At 41.1% G+C, this 21,851-nt stretch overlaps 1 protein-coding gene and 3 pseudogenes across 1 annotated transcript in view; 3 read left to right on the top strand and 1 right to left on the bottom strand.

Annotated features, from left to right (window-relative positions):
- The window catches only part of LOC139452054 (trichohyalin-like), a 66,951-nt gene that overhangs the window by 14,863 nt on the left and 30,237 nt on the right, over nucleotides 1–21,851 (bottom strand). The window contains exons 11-20 of the mRNA XM_071233353.1: nucleotides 20,262–20,360; nucleotides 18,243–18,384; nucleotides 18,034–18,101; nucleotides 16,192–16,301; nucleotides 15,996–16,085; nucleotides 15,067–15,190; nucleotides 14,707–14,853; nucleotides 13,239–13,301; nucleotides 12,804–12,982; nucleotides 763–831 (exon numbers count right to left, since the gene is read on the bottom strand). Of these exons, the coding sequence (XP_071089454.1) occupies nucleotides 763–831; nucleotides 12,804–12,982; nucleotides 13,239–13,301; nucleotides 14,707–14,853; nucleotides 15,067–15,190; nucleotides 15,996–16,085; nucleotides 16,192–16,301; nucleotides 18,034–18,101; nucleotides 18,243–18,384; nucleotides 20,262–20,360 (1,091 nt within the window). The remainder of the gene's footprint in view (nucleotides 1–762; nucleotides 832–12,803; nucleotides 12,983–13,238; nucleotides 13,302–14,706; nucleotides 14,854–15,066; nucleotides 15,191–15,995; nucleotides 16,086–16,191; nucleotides 16,302–18,033; nucleotides 18,102–18,242; nucleotides 18,385–20,261; nucleotides 20,361–21,851) is intronic.
- On the top strand, nucleotides 2,666–5,590 carry LOC139452911 (uncharacterized; annotated as a pseudogene).
- Nucleotides 6,085–7,974, top strand: LOC139452910 (uncharacterized; annotated as a pseudogene).
- On the top strand, nucleotides 9,364–10,025 carry LOC139452909 (tigger transposable element derived 5-like; annotated as a pseudogene).

Genomic DNA, 21,851 nt, shown 5'->3' with positions numbered 1-21,851 from the left:
CACGTCTGTAACAACACAAGGCCTATGAAATCAGTACACCACTAGCACGTCTGTAACAACACAAGGCCTTTTGTAATCAGTACACCACTAGCACGTCTGTAACAACACAAGGCCTATGTAATCAGTACACCACTAGCACGTCTGTAACAACACAAGGCCTATGTAATCAGTACACCACTAGCACGTCTGTAACAACACATGGTCTATGTAATCAGTACACCACTAGCATGTCGATAACAACACAAGGCCTATGTAATCAGTACACCACTAGCACGTCTGTAACAACACAAGGCCTATGAAATCAGTACACCACTAGCACGTCTGTAACAACACATGGTCTATGTAATCAGTACACCACTAGCATGTCGATAACAACACAAGGCCTATGTAATCAGTACACCACTAGCATGTCTGTAACAACACAAGGTCTATGTAATCAGTACACCACTAGCACGTCTGTAACAACACAAGGCCTTTGTAATCAGTACACCACTAGCACGTCTGTAACAACACAAGGCCTATGTAATCAGTACACCACTAGCACGTCTGTAACAACACAAGGCCTATGTAATCAGTACACCACTAGCATGTCGGTAACAACACAAGGCCTATGTAATCAGTACACCACTAGCATGTCGGTAATAACACAAGGCCTATGTAGTCAGTACACCACTAGCATGTCGGTAACAACACAAGGCCTATGTAATCAGTACACCACTAGCATGTCTGAAACAACTCAATACACTATTATGCACAGCTCACCCTGCCCCGTGCTGCTGTTGATGATAGTATTCCACTTGCGTCTCCTCCTCTATCTGTGTCTCCAACTGACTGGAAGAAAACATAGGAGGAACCATTTAACATCTAGAATCTAGAGTGTTTGCAACCTATTCCATTAAAAGGGACCTTGTCTACTACAACCTCACACCAGGTTAAAGTACCTTGCCTCTTGCAAACATACTGAGAAAACTAAATGCATTTCCGCTGTAATGACATCACTTCAAGTCTGCTGACATAAGTTCCCTTTTGGAAAACTCATGCACAATGATGTACAACTTTAAACTAGAATGGCATATTTCTCTACTATAATAAGAAAGTGACACACATTACTGGTTGAATGATATCACTTCTGTTGGGGAAAATATGCCACATTGGCAGTGCGACGATACAACAGAAAGTCCCATACTTTAGTCAACAAGTATTATGTGGCACACACAAGTTTTAGTATAGTTTCATTGTAAATATTTTAATCTACAAAGTAGACAATTTATGGATAACAACTTCTTTATTTACCATAAAGGCAATATTTAGGTATAGATCCTTATACCATTTGTCAAACAAGGATAAGGATCTGTACCGAACCATCGCCTTTACAGTAAATAAAGAAGTTTTTATCCCTAAATAGTGTCTACTTTGTCATCCGTCAACTTCTGAGTAATGCCTATCAAACAATTCATTTTTTCTTATCAAGTTCAGGTTCTTTTATTCTTCGATATTAATTTAAGTTGATAGTATAGTAGTTTTTTAGTTTAATATCTATTGTGGGCTTCTTGATTAGTTTACTAAGTAAAGGGTGGTTGGGTTAGTCCATGTTTATGTTACAGGGTACAGTTAATTTACATGTTCTCTCTCTCCACTCTCATTGTGTGAATGAGTATGAAACCTGTGAACCAATGTTGTTGTTTTGTATATTATCACTATCTCTTCTACCAGCAATAAGGAACCATACCTGTAGCCAGTGTTTCCCATCATAACCCTGTTAAGTTATATGCACTTCCATTTGGGAAAAATGTATGTTTAATTTAAGTTATGAGAACATGCGGTGGTTTAGGTAAAAACATGTCTAATCTTAAAACAAAAAGAGCTATGCCTCTTGCTACCTTAACAAGCGTAAAGTTGAAAAAGTCATCTATATCCCCCGCCCATTTTAACACATTATGGTCCCAAACCAGGTAACTGACCCAACATATCTCTTAGCCCTGTCAAAATAGCTGCAATGGAAATTCTAAAATAAACATTTCTAAAACTCCTTAATATCAAATGGCACTAGTTCAGTATGCGCTTTATATATAGACATGCAATGTTTGGCAAGGAAATATTTAACAGTTTATTTGTTATACTACTTAAGTAAACCAATCCTATATTAAAACTTAAATCCAACTTGTTGTCATGGAAACATAAACAATAAAAATTTCTAAAAGCGCTATATATCAAAAGGCACCAGTTCAGTATGTGCCCGGTAGACATGCAAAGTTTTGTAAAAAAGTATTTAACGGTTTTTGAGTTACACTCTGGAAACGAACACCACCCTTATAGAACACAAGGCCTATGTAATCAGTACACCACTAGCACGTCTGTAACAACACAAGGCCTATGAAATCAGTACACCACTAGCACGTCTGTAACAACACATGGTCTATGTAATCAGTACACCACTAGCATGTCTGTAACAACACAAGGCCTATGTAATCAGTACACCACTAGCATGTCTGTAACAACACAAGGCCTATGTAATCAGTACACCAATAGCACGTCTGTAACAACACAAGGCCTTTGTAATCAGTACACCAATAGCACGTCTGTAACAACACAAGGCCTATGTAATCAGTACACCACTAGCACGTCTGTAACAACACAAGGCCTATGTAATCAGTACACCACTAGCATGTCGGTAACAACACAAGGCCTATGTAATCAGTACACCACTTGGCAAGGAAATATTTAACAGTTTATTTGTTATACTACTTAAGTAAACCAATCCTATATTAAAACTTAAATCCAACTTGTTGTCATGGAAACATAAACACCACCCTTATAGAACCTAAGTCCAACTTGTTGCCATGGAAACGTAAAGAATAAAAATTTATAAAATTCCTAAATAGCAAAAGGCACCAGTTCAGCATGAGTCTGATAGACATGCAAAGTTGCGTAGAGAAATATTTAACGGTTTCTGAGTTATGCTCTGGAAACGATTTCAGGACTCACACATGCACACACACACACACACACACACACACACACACACACACACACACACACACACAAACACACGCACGCACGCACGCACGCACGCACGCACGCACGCACGCACACACACACGGACGCACACACACACGGACGGAACCCATTTCTATATCCCCGGCCAACTTCGTTGGGGCGGGGGATAATAACAAAGTTATATAACCATTGGAGTTAATGATATCTCTAAAATTTTGTTTCTTTGTCTGTTGTTTAACGCCACACTCAGCAATATTCCTGCTATATGACGGCGGCCTGTAAATAATCCAGTCTGAACCAGACAGTCCAGTGATTGACATCATGTGCATCGATCTTTACAATTGGGACATGATGACATGCATTAACCAAGTCAGCGAGCCTGACTACCCAATCCCGTTTTTTTACTCTAACAACAAACATAGTCACCTTTTACTGCAAGCATGCGTTACTGAAGACCTATTCTACCCCAGTCTTCACAGGTCGAAAGTACAGAAAGTAAGATGCCTCTAACAACCTTAATAAGAAAGTTATCTGCATTTCTTCTTGGAGAAAATAAATGCAATATGGATTGTGACTTAAAACGGAAAGTACCTTGTCCCTAGATACATCCGTGAGTGTTGGGTTTGACGCCAGTTTGGGCTATTCTGAACACTCTTTTGGGGCTATTCCAAACACTCGTGTCGGGCTGTTTTGAACAGTTGGTGAACTTTATGAATTTTGTTCATAGATTCACCGTGACATCTTTAGTTTTCTTTGTGTTCTCTTAGTCATAAACTCTGACCTCGTTCCTGTTACTGAAATTTGCAATTTACAGTCCGTTCCAGTATTTGCAACATACAAGGTGGTACAGTGCAAGTATTTCACAAGGGGTCTTAAATAAAAGGAATACATGCACCTATACTTTCAATTTCAGGGAGTATTTGTTCCATAACACGAATGGACGTTGAAATAATGAAATTATAACTGGAATAAAAACTAACAAAACATGCTGTTTATAGTGGTATATCAACATTATTGATGTTTTCACTCAACAAATGATGGTTTTGTAATGATTTCACACCTATTCCAGGTTCCACGTTGTTTTAACGGTGTTGTATTACAACATCAGAAGGGAAACAACTTTCCTTTCACAAACGTGCGTGGTGTAAGCATAAACAAGAGTATTTAAGCATATTTTTTTCAGCTAACAGTGTCAGATAAATTATTGTTTGACAAGTTATCTTAATATCCAGTTATTCCTGAATTCAGATGATGAAATAATCATCCACATGTAGCCAGGAAAAGGATACATATATAGGCTGTGCAAATACTGCCACGAGCGCATCAAATGAAATAATCCATGCAGATATAGTTTTTCGTTTCTGCAGATTTACTCATATCGGGATGTGTCATTAATAATCTTATAAGGACTTCCTGCATGATACCCCAGCAGGATTTACGACATCACTTTAGCTGGTGGTTGTGCACAATACTTGACAATATTAAAAAAAAATGCTCAGCAGTCAGTTGTTTTAAAACACCTGTTGATGATAGTTCCATTGATTATGATAGGGATTACATGTCATACGGGGGACAATAATCATTTTATGATACTTTAACATCTGAGGCCGAGCCTTCAATAATCACGGTTCATAAAATTATAGCATCACACCAAATTTTAAAAACAAGCAATTAGTTATTCATACAGCATACTGGATATGCTAGGCGGTGGTGTCAAGAAATCCCGATGTGTTGTCATCGGATGCTATCAGCGCTCACGTCCGTCAAGTTGTACGGGAGAGAGTATTGAGGGGGGAGTTTGTGGAGTTGACTACATTGTTGCCAGGCGCACAGTCGCATGACGATGACGATGCATTTAAGATGCAGATGGATTCGTCGGGTAATCTGCGATTCTCGCCGGCCAAGCTGGCTCACGCCAGGGCATTAAGCATAGGCCAATGGACGTCAGCTTTCCACATATATATGAGCATTTACGTGGTGAAACATTTTGTCAGTCCACCGTACAGGGCATGTTGGCATACATGGAAATAATCCGTAATGCCGCAGTCCGCTCCGGTGGTTTTGGCTGGTTAAACTACGACCAGCAATTCCGACACTGTATGGCACGAGACCCAATTCGGGAGTGGGGCAAGATAGACGGTGAATTGTGGTTGAAGCACAAGAAAATAAGACTGAACGCTTAACAGTGCCTTTCAGCAGGGGCCGTGACTTTACAGTCAACGCATGCTGGGACTACAACAGGTCAAGGTGCGCCAGGCCAGAATGCAAGTTTATTCATAAATGCTCCAATTGTGGCGAACAACATCCCGCCTATTCTTGCTTTCGCGCAAAGGGGGGTCGTAGACCCTCCAAACAACTTAACTCCACACAGGCAACCCATGCTAAAGGCACTGGCCCCAACTTCACTCATACTCACTAGATTAAAGCGACATTTGCAATTGTACAAGCATTCTAACCATGCCCATGCCATTTATTTATTACAAGGTTTGGAATCAGGTTTTCAACTGGAATATAGTGGGGCACGCCTAAGTCGTTGGTCTGAGAATCTACGCTCAGCCAGGGATCCCATTTTACAAGAGATAGTAGCTGCCAAATTGAAAAAGGAAGTAAAATTAGGTAGGGTGGCAGGTCCTTTTGAAACGCCGCCCCGGCTGAACCTACAAGTTTCACCCATCGGTCTCGTACTCAAAAAGCAAACGGGTAAGAGTCAGTCCTTGCTGGGGACAGACGATATTCGTTTAATACACCACCTTTCTTATCCTCAAGGCAGATCAATCAACGACAACATAGACAGCGAAGCATGCTCCGTGTCATATGCACGGTTCGACGAGGCTGTCAGTTTGGTACAGCAACTTGGTCCAAATGCTCTACTTGCAAAATTTGATGTGAAATCGGCTTTCAGGATTATGCCGGTACACCCTCAGGACTTTGAGTTGCTAGGCTTGTGCTTTCAAGGTAAATACTACTTTGATAAATGCTTGCCGTTTGGCTGTTCCATATCATGCTCAGGGTTTGAAAAATTCAGCACCTTTTTGCAATGGTGTGTCCAGCAAAAGTTGCCTAACGGCCAACTCATGCATTACCTTGATGATTTTCTCACAGGCGGAACTGCAGGAACGAAAGACTGTGGTGACAACCTTGATGCATGTCTCAGTACTTTCCAGGAGCTGGGTGTACCCGTAGCACATGAGAAGACAGTAGGTCCTGCATCCTGCTTAACATTCCTAGGTCTTGAAATCGACACTGTCAGGATGCAGGTTAGAATACCACAGGAAAAGATTGTAAATATCAACGCAATCATACACGATATGCTGGCCTCAGGTAAGCACAAAGTGACCCGTAAAGCTTTGCAGTCTCTGGTGGGTAAGCTAAATTTCATATGCCGGGCAATACCCATGGGTAGACCGTTTTGCCGCAGACTGATTGACGCCTATACAAAGGTAAGTCATCAAGCACACCGTGTTCGCATCACGCAGGGAGTTCGGGAGGACCTAGAGGTTTGGCTCGGGTTCTTGGGGGAATTTAATGGTGTGTCAGTTTTTCAGAATAAAAAGTGGGCTGACAATACATGTCTGCAGCTGTTTACTGACGCAGCCAGCAGTGTGGGGTTCGGCGCATACTATAACGGGAACTGGGCAAACGGGCTCTGGCCCCGTGAGTGGGTGGAGGACGGTTGACTCGTGACATGACACTGCTGGAGTTGTTTCCGATTGTGCTGTCAGTTTGTCTGTGGGGGACAGCCTTTGCTAACAGGAAAGTACTTTTCTTTTGTGATAACCAAGCTGTAGTGTCAATAATAAATAAACAGTCTTCAAAGGCACCCAGAATCATGTCACTGATTAGGCAGCTAGTGCTGCAGTGCCTCAAACACAACATTTTGTTCAAGGCCAGATATATAACAACACACGACAATATTATCGCAGATGCACTGTCGAGATTTCAGTGGGAACGATTCCGCAATGCAGCTCCATCAGCCTATCTGCATCCCACACCACTTCCAGGCAATCTCTGGCAGGGCTAACAATCGAGGCAGAGAGGCTCCTTCAGCGATCATTGGCGGCAAACACGTGGGCAACTTACCAGGCAGGAACCCAAGCATTGCAAGCATTCAGGGCATCACAAAACCTGGGAGATGTCTGGCCGTTCCCAATAACTCATCTGGTACATTTCATTGCTCACCTGTCAGTGTCAGGACATGCACCGAGTACGGTAAGAACGTATATGGCCGGTATCTCAACGTACCATAGGCTACACAGCATGGAAGACCGCACCGAGGAGCACAGCCACAATCTGTGTCCAGTGGCTGCAGTTAAAGCATACCTAACAGTTAGATCACAGGGTCAGACTCAAGCTTTCGTACACTTTGATAAATCTCCCCTGACCAGGTATCAATTTCATAGCGGCATCTGCACAGCAGCATACTCTTCGCATTCCTTCAGGATTGGCGCAGCAACGACAGCAGCCGGTAACGGAGTGAGTTCAGATTTGATACAGCACTTTGGTAGGTGGGGGTCAGAATGTTATAAAAGCTATATACCCATACCTGCAATTATTTCAATCGCCAACCATGCAAGAACAGTTTTCTTCCTATTGATTCATGTTTTCAGTATGGTTGATTGGGTCCAGCTTCCTGACTCGGGCGAGAGAGCACCTACAGGACATTGACTTCGGTATTCCAGGGGGATGTCTCTGGTTGGCAAGGGGCGGCATGAGGTGGGAGGAGCTGACCGAGCTGATAGATGCCCAGGTCAAAGCAATGCAGACACCACCAAAGGCGGTGGTGATTCACCTTGGTTCGAACATATATATGGTCAGCTATATCATGAGATCAAGCTGGCACTCCTGAGGATACACCTCCTCCTACCTGGTGCGGTCATTCTGTGTTCAGACATGCTGCCACGGAGGTACTGGCATGTAGCCAGCCATGCCCGGGGCCAGGCAGAAGCTGAACAGACGAGTGGTGAACAGGGCCCGTGAGCTTGGGGGGATACGGGTTCCCCACACAGTGTTCAACCGGCAGGAGCAGCAACTGTACCTGCGTCACGGGGTTCATTTGTCACCGGGCGGACTTGATCTTTTCACACAAAACATTGGCAGCTCCCTTTCCGCTGTATGCTTGTAGGAAACATTTTCAGTATAGGATAACACGGTGGGTGTACATGAGCGCGAATGGTCGTGGTTGTGGGGAAGCACCTTGGTGCTTGTGGCGGGGTGCTGGTGGACTGCATTACAAGTTACATTTGGCGTCTTGGGATACATCCCAAATTATAAATTATTTAGGATAGGGTTACCCGCTTTACAGCAGGAACAATGGTTATCCATTCTGCTTTACAGCAGATGGCTTAGTGTCCGCTTTACAGCGGATGGTCAGCTTGGCAACAATAGTTGCCCTCGCTCATGGTTTGGCAATGGTACTTGCCTGGCAGCGATAGCTGCATAGCAACATGGGTTGCTTGGCAACGGTAGTTGCAGGGCAGCGGGCGCTGCATTGGTAAGCAACATGGGTTGCTTGGCAAAGGTAGTTACAGGGCAGCAGGCGCTGCATTGGTAAGCAACATGGGTTGCTTGGCAACGGTTGTTGCAGGGCAGCAGTTGCTGCAGTTGGGGTTGCTTAACAGGGGTTAAGCTCATTGCCGTAGTCCACCAGTACCTCCACATCCGCGACCATTTCATCCAATAATATCTCTTGTCTTAATTTGAAGCTCCGCTATCATGCATGATGGCGGAGCCTGTCATAATGGAGCCATGTCCTTATATAATCATTTTATGATACTTTAACATCTGAGGCCGAGCCTTCAATAATCACTGTTCATAAAATTATAGCATCACACCAAATTTTAAAAACAAGCAATTAGTTATTCATATACATATTCAAAACATATGATAAAGTGATTGCTTGCTATTGCGCTCTTTGGTAAAGCGCTACTTCGGTTACTACGCGCGATAACACATGGCTCCCAAAATTTATGCACACTTGTATACTGAGAGTTTTACACAGACATGATTGTATTGTTGTTCGTTGTTCATTTGCACATAACGCTTCTCATTGCATAATCAACCGTTTATCGCTGAATGGAGTTCTAATAATCTGTTTGAAAACATCCGTGGCAAGTCCCGGAAACACGATTGTTCTACTAGTTAACTTTTCACTCTATACATCCTTTGATCTTAGAAGCGCATGCATGCAATAAAAGAGAACCACGAGCGAAGTTCATATTCTTAATTAGTGGGCAATCCAATTTGAGGCAACACTGTCAACTCCTTTTGATTTGGATCAAGTAACCGTATCAAACCAATTAATCTGGCTTGACATACGTTACTGTATATAAAGTGAATTTATCAGATCAAGGGCATTCCAATTTCAACATGAGGAAAGCGTACACAGTGCAAGAAAAGCTAGACATCGTGAAGAATGTTAGAGATGGTGCTTCACAGGCCAGTGTGAGCCGCCAGTCCGGCGTTCCAGCGGGGACCATTTGGTGTTAGATTAAGATGAGGAAAAACTTCAGTCAGCTGCCACCGAATGCCACAACAGGAGAGAATCCGTGGAGCCGACGACACTACTCTGGACAAGGCCTTGTTCGAGTGGTTCACGCATTCCCCTTTCGGATGAAATACTTACGGTCCAGGCTCAGAAGATGTCGAGGAAGATAAACGGGGACAACGACACCTTCAAGGCCAGTGATGGCTGGTTTTGGAGGTTCCAGCGACGTGACGGGATCAAGTCCATCACCGTCAGCAGCGAGACTAAATCTGCCGATGTTGAATCTGCTGCAGCATATCCAACGATACTCCGAGACATCATTGACGCAGAAGGCCTGCATGATGAGCAGATATACAATGCTGATGAGACCGGCCTGTACTATAGGATGCTCCCTGACAAGACTCTCGCCGAGAAAAATGACCCCAGGCAGAAGACAGGTTTCAAGAAAGCCAGGCAACATGTTACAGTGCTCCTTGCTTGTAACAAGACCGGAAATCATAAGTTGAAGAACCCCCACGCCCTCCACCATGTGAACCGCTGGTAGCGTTGTAGCGAGGGACCAGTGTACAGACCAATTTCTTTAAAGTAGTTCAGTGTGAGATGCACTTAGTAATATTTCAAGTTATACTGTCTATCTATAAAAAAGCCAGACCAGATTATCCCAGGCAACCCAAGAAAATTATAATGAGTATGGGTCTGCACATTATATCACTGACAATCGATCCACATCTCGCCATTTGTTAGAAGACAATATTTGTAAATTTTCCGAACAGATACAACAACAAAATGGATGATACTTTATTGACATTCACAGTAATATTTACTGATAGAAGGTAATGCAAGCTTTTCATGATTTGTATGTTACTTTGTTTTGGTTTACTGGCAACATTTTACTAATATATGTTCTGCACATATTACTGGTCTGCAGTTCTTATGTTCATGGGTCTATCAAACAAGAAAGAAGTGAGCAAAGCTCACATACCCCCGTTATCCCTGCTGGTCAACCTTTCAGTCTACAGCCGACAATGATTTATGTGACTGGAATTGTGAAAAATTAAATAACACTGTAGAGTCTGATGCATGAAAAGGCAAGGTGCCCCTTAGTCAGCAGTGTGCACTGTGAAAGGGAAAGCACTCTCATCCAAGCCGTGAGATTAACTGCCCTTGACATGTACATGAGGTCATGATTGCATATTTTCAAAAGTTTATCGACATGCCCCAACTAACATGTTCCTGATGAAAAAGTAAGTTATTTAGCAACCTAATGTTTAAAGTTTTCTTGAGTATAGTGCGTACCTTTTTCCAAAAAAAACACAGCTGTGTAGAAGGGGTGCGCATTATACACGCCATAATGAGTTTCGATGTTTTTCCCCCCAAAGCAAAGAGTGAGTGAGTGAGTTGGGTTTTAACGCCGCTTTTAACAGTATTCCAGTTATATCACGGCGTGTCAGCTTGATGTGGGAGGAAAGCCCGAAGTGATTCAGGTCTAAGACGTTTACCACTTCGGGGAAACCCACGAGCACAGGTATGGTGCTGACAAACCTAGAAACATAATTGGGGCGAACCGGGATTCGAACCCACAATCATAGGTTTCTGGCATGCCCAAGGGACGCAACTCTGCACAGCGAATCGCAGCGCCTTAGACGACTGGGCCACCCGTGCCCCCCCAAAGCAAAGACATTACCGTGAGCACATAACACCGGAATACCATGTCAACAAATCCGTACTGAAGTACACAATGTAATCTTGTAATTACACTGTCTGGTTATGAAATGTTTTCATTGTATATCTGGACTTATGTTTGTAACTTATTCCATTAATTTTATTCAAAATTCCTTTTTATATTGTTTTAATTAACTTCGGCGAAATCAAGTGTGAAGCAATCGGAAGATTGCACAACTCACCGTTATAAATAGCAACCAGTCAAATTACCACTATTGGCGCCTTGAAACGAACATTAGTTGACAAAGAATGGATACATATATCAAAAATGCCATACTTTGTCTCGTTAAAAGTCATATTTGTTGTAGATAGACGATTCTATGTCAAATGGTAGTTCTTGCGGGGGTCTCGACGGTGACTGGTCAAATTGTTCCATGTGAAAAAAAACAATTAGTTAGGGAGAACGAGGTAGCTGGGACAATGTGACTCACTCCTTGTTAAAACAATGATTGTGTTTGTGAAACAGGACACATTTCCAGAGCTGACGATTCTTGTTCTTTGTCAGATACATTTATTGTCTGACTGCACATATGCTGTGCTCCCTCTACATTAATTAAAGTAGTCTGGACATCAAGATGTACATGTAGGACTTTTTCCTGCCATATACTGATACCAAGGCAATTCTGTGAGACTAATTAGGATCTGACACCGAAGAATATTGTATAGAGACACACATATCTTGTTTTGTGTTTCTTTTAACAGTATATAAACCACATACAACAGTGTTTGTTGCACTATCAATATGTCCAATCTCATTAACCACACAACTATCATCATGATGTTGAGGTCCATGAGACTTGTTTGGTAAATGATGACAGGGTGAACAAGTGCAGGGTTAGCCTTGATCAACCCGTACTGTCCATATATGGCCAACAAAGATGGTCCAAAATTGTGTAACTGTACTAAAATAGACATGTTGTTATTTTTAGATAGGGCTGTCACAGTTATGGCCAGACTTGCTGGCTCAGCTCTTTTATCGCCCATTATACATATTAGGATGGATGTGATGCCCGTTGTTTTTCTTTAAATCTGTTTTCTTTTCTGCATGTCTTAATTTACATATTCAAAGCAGACAACCATTCTGGCAGAAGTTTCTCTTTCAAGACATATGAGAGAAAAAACAAAGAAATGAATTTTTGTTTGGCAATACCTGCTTGTTCGGTAAAAACGACACCACACTATTTCTAGTTAAAAATCATACAAATATCTCACATAAACACAGAGGGCTGCTTCAGTACATGAAGGATTATTTTAAATTTGGCAACGCCAAAATGTACTGTTTCCTGATTGTTTGATAACAAAATGGGTGGGGCTTGTGTTGTATTATTGCGCTGAATGATCTCATTGATTCGTATTGTTATTTACAGTTTTATTGTGTTAAATAAGCAGAGTGTGAAGTTATTGGTGACATATCAACTGATAAGATTTGACTTCAACATGTATTTGCATTTATGGGGGTATAAACGTAAAATCTATTGTGCGCACTTTGCGTAAATCCACAAACTGATGTCAATGCTTAAACATATTCCTCAGATTAAGAGTTTTTACAAAATAGGAATAATCACAATTTACAACAACACTGACAAGCATGCTGACTGACTTTTCCTTCATATGGCGTTTGGTCTGTAGTTTCTCCAAGATAATCCTCTCCTGCTTCTGTCTGTTACGCTGGATGTGGTCGTTGAGGTTCTCCACCTGGTTGTGGTGCTGCTGTATGAGCTGATCTGTGTAGCTCCGAGGAAGGTCCCCACCCTGCGTCATCCGCCGCTCCAACTGGTCCTGTGGGGGCCACAGGAATAACATCACACACCTTCCAACACCACATATGCTTATTTTAACATTACAGTATTTATTGACATGGTGAATGATTCACTGGGAACTTGTTCTCGGTACATGAATACATACAGCTACTAAGCTAAATGACCCCTGGATAAAACTGACAATGAACACCTTCCCTGATCCATCGCAACATTCATAACATGGATCACTGCCATGATAGATGGATACTTTGCTTAGCCCTCGACTGTTGGTTTACCTGCAGCTCCTTCATTGTCTTGTCCTGCTTCCTCAATATAGCTTGCCTCCGCGCCTGTCCCACCTGTACAAGGAGGGTATACATATCAAACTTAACCGCACATATACACAAACATCCAAATTTAAAATATCCATCAAGATTGATGTCACATCTTTCACTTCTTTTACAATTGTACTACAACATGATGGGCATGACTCATATCTATATACTCTCAACTATTGAGGTGCAAGTGCTCAAATTGAACATCTGATGTTTTACTCTGATAAGGTACCTATGTAAGTGAAGACCTGCGTGAAGGCCTCCATAGATGGCTGCATTAAGTGAATACCTAAATGAAAGATAATGGACTCTAGAGCCAAACAGATGTCAGCTTTCTAAAACAATTCGGCTTGACTTCTTTAGCACTTCGATTCTGAAATTTGGATTTTAACAAAAGAAAACCAACACAAACACAAATCAGAAACAACCCAAGAAGTTATTGTAGATCAAATTTTTATGCCATGTATTATTGAATGTTTAAAACCTAGGATGAATTTGGTACCCAATTGATCATCAACTTCTTGGTACATTCATCAGTAGTAACAGAATTATTTGGCATTCAAAGAAAAACTATTGCAGCATTGGGAATCCAAAGAAAGAGCATGTCTTCTGACAGAAACTGCGGAAATTGGTGACATCACTTTCAGTTCTTCTCATCCTTGTTGAAATATGACAGCTGACCTGCTGAGTGAGATGGTTACACCCTGCTTTAAACAAACATGTGCAGGTGATGGCAGTTGGTAATTTGGAAATAGTCTAAGAGATAAGGAGACTTTACAGGAGACTAGTTTAAGTAATTTTAACACTACACAAACTGCATGACTATGCCATGCTTGCAACAATAAGGTGACAAAGATCATGCACTGCTGACACTGATAGTTTGATTGCTGATTGTAAGTGACACTAATGAGGAATCGATAGTAGTTAAATGTACAACAGTGACAATTGGACAATTACAGTGCATGTTTGTTTGATTTACAGCTGATGACAAGTGATTCTATAGGAGTTTGACCATTCTTCATTTGAAAAGAAGACATTGATTTTTAGGTCTGTTTGGGGTAAAGATTCAGTTTTCTATAGCCTGTTATTCATGATACTGAATGTGTTAGCCAGATGGTACTCTCATGGATCTTATTTATGATACATAGTAAAACTGTCCAGACTATTGAAATAATTCATTACATTAAGAATTATTAAATGTAAACTTCAGATTAAACAAAACTTTGGTTTTTGTACTCATCAAAAGTGACATCCAGAAGTGCATATCCAAATGCTGCCTTAATAAAATCTTTTTTAATCCTCCTCCTATGGTTGTTTGTTGTCCTATTTATGACATGTTGTTATGACAGAGTTACCTCCCCTCCCCTGGGGTGGTTCCAATTGATGTTGGATTCCAATGTGCCTAAGTCCTATGTTCCCTGCTGGTTACCTGGAGCCGGCCAATCAGTAAGCTGATCTCCTGGTCCTGTTGCAGCAGGGCCTCCTCCGTCTCCCGGGCCAGCTGCTGCTGCAGGGCCAGCAATGCTGCCTGTCTGCCAGCCTCCAGCCTCCCCTCCTCCACACTCATTTCAGCAGCCTACAACAATGTCAACTTGTTAATCCTCAAACTGTTACGACATATTTGATATAGTTTGAATGTTTGTTCATATAGTGCAATAGTTAGTGCATCATTACAAACTTTGTGTGTGTGTAGGTGTGTGCAAAACACAACTCTCCAGAATTTCTCTTAAAATTTCTCCAAATCCCAGTCTTGTATCAGACCCACCACCTTCCAACAGAAAAAACCCACCAGCTGTTGTTCCAGTTTATCTTTTTCTTTCTGTTTTGCATTTTGCTTAGCTCTTCTCATTTCTGCATGTCTGGCTTGCATATCTTCTAGTTTGGCCCGGCGTTGATTCAGTTTGACTTCAAGGCTGGAATGAGTACCGGAAGTGTAATATCTTTCATTTTAAATGCTAAATGCGAGTCTGTTATACATGTTTTTTGAAACAAGTGTCCATATTATGGGTCTCCAAAACGGAATATTAAAGGGAAATACAATGTTAATAAATTCTGACACATTATCTTATGAAGTTAAGAAGCAATGTAACTTGGGCAGAATTGAAGACTGTGCTGAGAAGCTAACAGGGTCAACAATATGCTGTGATGACATTACCATTGTGGTGTCATTGTTATTGTGAAAAGCATTGCCATTATGTCAACACTGATGCACAAAGTCTTCTTCAGATATGAGCTGTGTCTTATTGCAAACCAAATGGTCAATCAAAAGAGATTGTTTCACGACTCTGATTTTACAAAATGAGTGTCAGAATTTTTATATTTCCAAAGTGAGAACGAGGGTATTAAATTCTTACTTGAGTTTCGTAAAATGAGTATGACACACATGTGAGTAATAGTTTCTATATAACCCATTATTTCCTAATCCTTTTGAGTTCCCCTTCATAAAAAGACACTGATCATTACCGCCATCTTAGAAAACCACAATTGTCAAATGACGTCAACAATCTTCAGCTATGATGTTTATAGTGTGACGTCCTACCGACCTTGTGTCACACTAAGATTTGAATGATGTAAACAATGCCATCCTGATGATGTTTACGTTGGTGCTTGTGAAGTGATATTTGCACAAGTGCACAAACAATGTTTTAAGAAATTGGTTATATCTAATCCTATATGGGAACTAAATAGCTAAACATCTTGTAGATGGTGTACACTCACCTTTTTTGCTGCCTCATCTTACTGCGCTGCAGCTGATTGGAAAGGGACTGCATGTTCTGGTTGTGTTCCTTCAGAATCCGTTCTCGGGCCCTGTTCATCATTTACAAAGCTATGTCAGAGCATGTTTATATGTATCTCATCAATAACAAACCAAATGAATTCATCTTGTAGTTGTGACAAATAGGCAATGACTCACTCTAGTGAGAGCTCAATGTTGGAAGATAGGACTTTGTTGAGGGTGTCTGTCTGCTGCTGCCTCAATGTGTCCATCTCCATCTCTTCCTCCTGCTCCTGGTCTGACACCACCTGCAACATACCAGTGTTATATAACCTAGACACACAACCTGCAACACACCAGTGTTATATAACCTAGACACACAACCTGCAACATACCAGTGTTATATAACCTAGACACACAACCTGCAACACACCAGTATCAAATAACCTCGACACACAACCTGCAACACACCAGTGTCATATAACCTTGACACACACCACCTGCAACACACCAGTGTCTTATAACCTAGACACACAACCTGCAACACACCAGTGTCATATAACCTAGACACACACCACCTGCAACACACCAGTGTCATATAACCTAGACACACCACCTGCAACACACCAGTGTCATATAACCTAGACACACAACCTGCAACACACCAGTGTCATATAACCTAGACACACACCACCTGCAACACACCAGTGTCATATAACCTAGACACACAACCTGCAACACACCAGTGTCATATAACCTAGGCACACACCACCTGCAACACACCAGTGTCATATAACCTAGACACACACCACCTGCAACACACCAGTGTCATATAACCTAGACACACATCACCTGCAACACACCAGTGTCATATAACCTAGACACACAACCTGCAACACACCAGTGTCATATAACCTAGACACACACCACCTGCAACACACCAGTGTCATATAACCTAGACACACAACGTGCAACACATCAGTGTTATATCACCTATACACACAACCTGCAACACACCAGTGTCATATAACCTAGACACACAACCTGTAACACACCAGTGTCATATAACCTAGACACATAACCTGCAACACACCAGTGTCATATAACCTAGACACACATAACCTGCAACACACAAGTGTTATATCACCTAGACACACAACGTGCAACACACCAGTGTCATATAACCTACACATAACCTGCAACACACCAGTGTCATATAACCTAGACACACAACCTGCAACACACCAGTGTCATATAACCTATACACACAACCTGCAACACATCAGTGTCATATAACCTAGACACATAACCTGCAACACACCAGTGTTATATCACCTAGACACACAACCTGCAACACACCAGTGTCATATAACCTAGACACACAACCTGCAACACACCAGTGTCATATAACCTATACACACAACCTGCAACACACCAGTGTCATATAACCTAGACACATAACCTGCAACACACCAGTGTTATATCACCTAGACACACAACCTGCAACACACCAGTGTCATATAACCTAGACACACAACCTGCAACACACCAGTGTCAAATAACCTAGACACACAACCTGCAATACACCAGTGTCATATAACCTAGACACACAACCTGCAACACACCAGTGTCATATAACTTAGACACACCACCTGCAACACACCAGTGTCATATAACCTAGACACAACCTGCAACACACCAGTGTCATATAACCTAGACACACAACCTGGAACACACCAGTGTCATATAACCTAGACACACATAACCTGCAACACACCAGTGTCATATAACCTAGACACATAACTTGCAACACACCAGTGTCATATAACCTAGACACACAACCTGCAACACACCAGTGTCATATAACCTAGACACACAACCTGCAACACACCAGTGTCATATTACCTAGACACATAACCTGCAACACACAAGTGTTATATCACCTAGACACATAACCTGCAACACACCAGTGTCATATAACCTAGACACTTAACCTCCATCACACAAGTGTCATTTAACACAGTGTTGTACTGAACTGACCTGCAGTCTATATGCCAAGCGCTCCTGGAGGCGGGCCAGCATTGCCTGCCTCTCCTTCTGTTTACGACCTGAAACAGTCAACAGTCAGCTGATCAATCAACATCACATGGCTTAGTATAAACAGTCAAGATATAAATAACTGACACCTCAAAATGGTAAAAATCATAATGACTGCCTGTTTGCAGTGAATGATGGTATGATGCACTGACCGTTGTAGTTGTCCATCTGCTGACGGTGTTGCCTGAGAAGGCGGTTGACGTCGGTGCTGCCCATGTTCCCCTGCCGACCCACCTCTGCCATCTGTGTACCTAACTTCTCCTCCACTTCAGACAGCTCTTGCTCTCTCAGTCCCTGCAACACAAACACTATACTTTACCATGTATCTCTCGTACATTATTTGTTTAATTCCTAAACAAAACAAAAAAAGGACCAAAGCTATTGGTATCCATACAATAAAATAATAAATCAAATGAAAATCATAAAAGGTCACTACATGTAATATGCAATAACAGGAAATATTATGGGCAGAAAAACCCATAAAAATGAATGTTCCCAATAAATGATGCCAGTGGTGCATGAATAGTTAATTATAAACTCAAAATACCAAAAATCTGGTAGTACTTGTTATCAACTCTTAACTTTCATGAAGCTCATCAAATCATAAGCTAGATTTATTGGTCAAGTCCATTTGGGGAAGAAAGAGAGTTTTCTGAGTTACAACAAGTCCTCAGATGTGTATCTGTGGCCTTACTTATATATATACACACAACACATAACTAGATGGCATGTTGAAGAGTCTCATACAATTTCTAGGTTAACACTTAATTCTGTCACTTTCAGTGTATCCTAACTTCCCAACTACAGAGAGAACCTTTCAGGTCAGCAGTGAGTCCCGGGATCCCCACACCACTCTGGGACAACTAAGAGAATACTATCCATAACTTTAGCTTCTCAACACTAAAATAATGTTAAAACTCATATGAAATGAGTCATAACCCTCATCATCACAAGTAACTCATTTTCCATTCCCCTAATTTCTTGATTCAGTCACAAGTCCTCCTATCTTTTTGATTGAAAAGAAGCATTATCGGAATTAATGTAAGAAACATTGTGTGTATAGCTACCAAATGCGAAGGAATAGTTTCCAATGCAGTACCTATCGTCAAAACAGCGGTTCTCATTGGAATCACCACACAGCCAAACATGGCTAACAGTAGCTGAGAAGAGAAAATGGGAAGTGTCAACAGTTGTTTCCAAAGAATGTAATTCTTAGTAAGAAGATAATGCGCATTGAATGTAAATTATAATTCCCCTCTGATACAGATTATTCATTTTCATTAAAAAAAAATTTTGTATGCATTATCAATGTATTTTGATGGAGTCGAATGGAAAGCTTATCCGTCATAGAGCTAGATAAATTGCTTCACCCATAATTTCATTCACCGTTAACGTCTTAGAGCAAGATGTAGTATTTGCCCAATAATTGTTGATATAACAGTGCTAATAAAAAATTCTGTCAGTCAACATCAACAGCAAGGGATTCGTCTGTGGCTGACTGGCACTTAAACAATAATCTTAATTTATATGTATTTTATTGATATATACCATTAACAGGTCCCGATGTGTGTATTTTGGCTACCACACAATAAGCAAGATTGCAGATACCAGAATTCAAGCCTCCCACTATTGATAACAAATTCTGGTGCATATGAATACTAGTTGCTCAATACCATGGATGTTATGTTTTATTGTCAAAACTTTGAGTCAGACTAACCAAAAGAAATTACTTTGTTTGTCGGTGATTTGTTTATCGCCACCATTTCTTGCACACTGTGTTTCCTGAAAAGGCATTGTCAATAGACTACGATTGGCTTTTGACGGATGCAGCTGAAGTAATTCCGCTACATTTGATCGAGTTTCCCACAGCGGTTGTACACATATTCCGCTAATGGCCACTGTCAAATCCAACAGTTTTTCTTTTTGTTCCCATAATAAATGCATTCGGTTCCAATACGAAAGCTATGCTACCAATATGCCTTCAATCTAAACGCATTCAATGCTTCTTAATCCAATATATAGGAGGGCCTGAGTCAGCATTGCCAGATTCTTTTTTTCTGACACACTCCCAACATCATCGGCTAATCATAACATCTCCAAGGAAATGCCAAGTGCCACTTGCTGTATTGTCAGAAGTCTTGCCACAATGCCACAGTGCTCCTTCACCTCACCTTGGTCACCTTGTCCATGTCCTGAATGTCTGACTGGTCCAGCTCAGCACAAACTTCTTCCCTCTCCGTGTGTTGGTGACACATCAGTTTATGGTAACCCTGTATGTACAGACATACTTGCATCAGTATAAACATTAGCCGTCTCTGCTGTTGTGTGCACATCATATCTCAGTCTACAGGTTGGCTCCTCGGACTTCAATTTACACCTAAAAGACTATCAGAATTCATGCACAACGTCGTCTAAATAACTGGTCATAGAAACATAAATATTGATCTTGATTTCAAGTACACTGAGTATCCTCCTTACATAACCAACAGACAAAATTAAGTCAAGAAGACACACAGTTTTCTATATAACTAGAAACACTGCATAGCTAGTTGATTTTGTTAATTAATTGCTTTATGTAGTTTCTCTCTGTGGTGAATGTCAGTGACTGAACCAATGACCAGTACAATCTTGATTCAGAACCTAACTGTCGGAATGGTGGTTAGTCTTTGATAGGCATTAGAAGCTGGACAAACATGAAAACAGAAGCTGCTATATAGAAATGTTTCATATCTACGAGGTACATGCAGTGGAAACCTACTTAAATCCATGATCTAATGAACATATATCTGATGAAAAATACTAATTATTGACATGGATTGAATTTGTACTCATTACACAATGAAACTGAATAACAATTGTCAAGAAGAAGTCACATCTGATTATTTAGTTATAAAGTTATCAGATAGATTACTGGATACTGAAATATGCAATGGTTGAATGAGGTTCTTACATTCATTTGTTACGTATCTTAATCTTAGCCATAATCTTATGTTGCTATCACTTTACCAAGTTTGTTAAATACAGAAATAAGACACAAAAAGAATGAGTTGTTTTTGACGCCGCTTTGAACAGTTATTCCAGTCATATCACAGCGTGTCAGCTTGATGAGGGAGGAAAGCTTGAAGTGATACATGTCTCAGGCGTTTATCAATTTGGTGAAACTGACAAGCACCGGTATGGTGCTGAAAAACCTAGAAACATAATCAGGGCGAACCAGGTTTTTGGCATGCCCAAGGGACACAGCAAACTGCATGGCCTTAGATGACGGGGACACCCGTGCTTCCGGACACAGGAAACGGTCTCTAATGTTGATTTTAATACTCAACACACAAACAATTGTTTCATTTTATGGTCTGGGCAAAAATACTGACATGCCACCTAGTTTGCAGTGCAGAATATGAAGAGGATAAATGACTAGTTTGAGCATTAGTAAAATCTAAGTATTTTTTTTATTTGTATACTTATCCTGCATTACACCTTAATGCACCTACTGCTTACCTAATGACAGAAATAGACCTGTGTGAAGAAAAAAGTTGTTTCATACAATTGTGAAGTCTGAAGCCTGACCTAACACAGCTACCACATATCCAACGGAAATGGTGATGTCACATATCTTCATATTACTGCTTGTCACACATAGTTTTGTCTGAAGATATAGTGAGGAGGCAGGTCTGCAATACGGAGTCCCTTAGACGTAGTAATGCAGTCATACAAGAGTAACAAACATTACTCCTTAATGCATCTGTATCTGATGGAACGGC

Source organism: Haliotis cracherodii, unplaced genomic scaffold, assembly GCF_022045235.1.
Source record: "Haliotis cracherodii isolate W230 unplaced genomic scaffold, xgHalCrac1.p SCAF_9, whole genome shotgun sequence".
Classification (NCBI taxonomy): domain Eukaryota; kingdom Metazoa; phylum Mollusca; class Gastropoda; order Lepetellida; family Haliotidae; genus Haliotis; species Haliotis cracherodii.
Note: the sequence above shows the minus strand (reverse complement) of the source record. Positions and strands in the feature narration are given on the sequence as shown.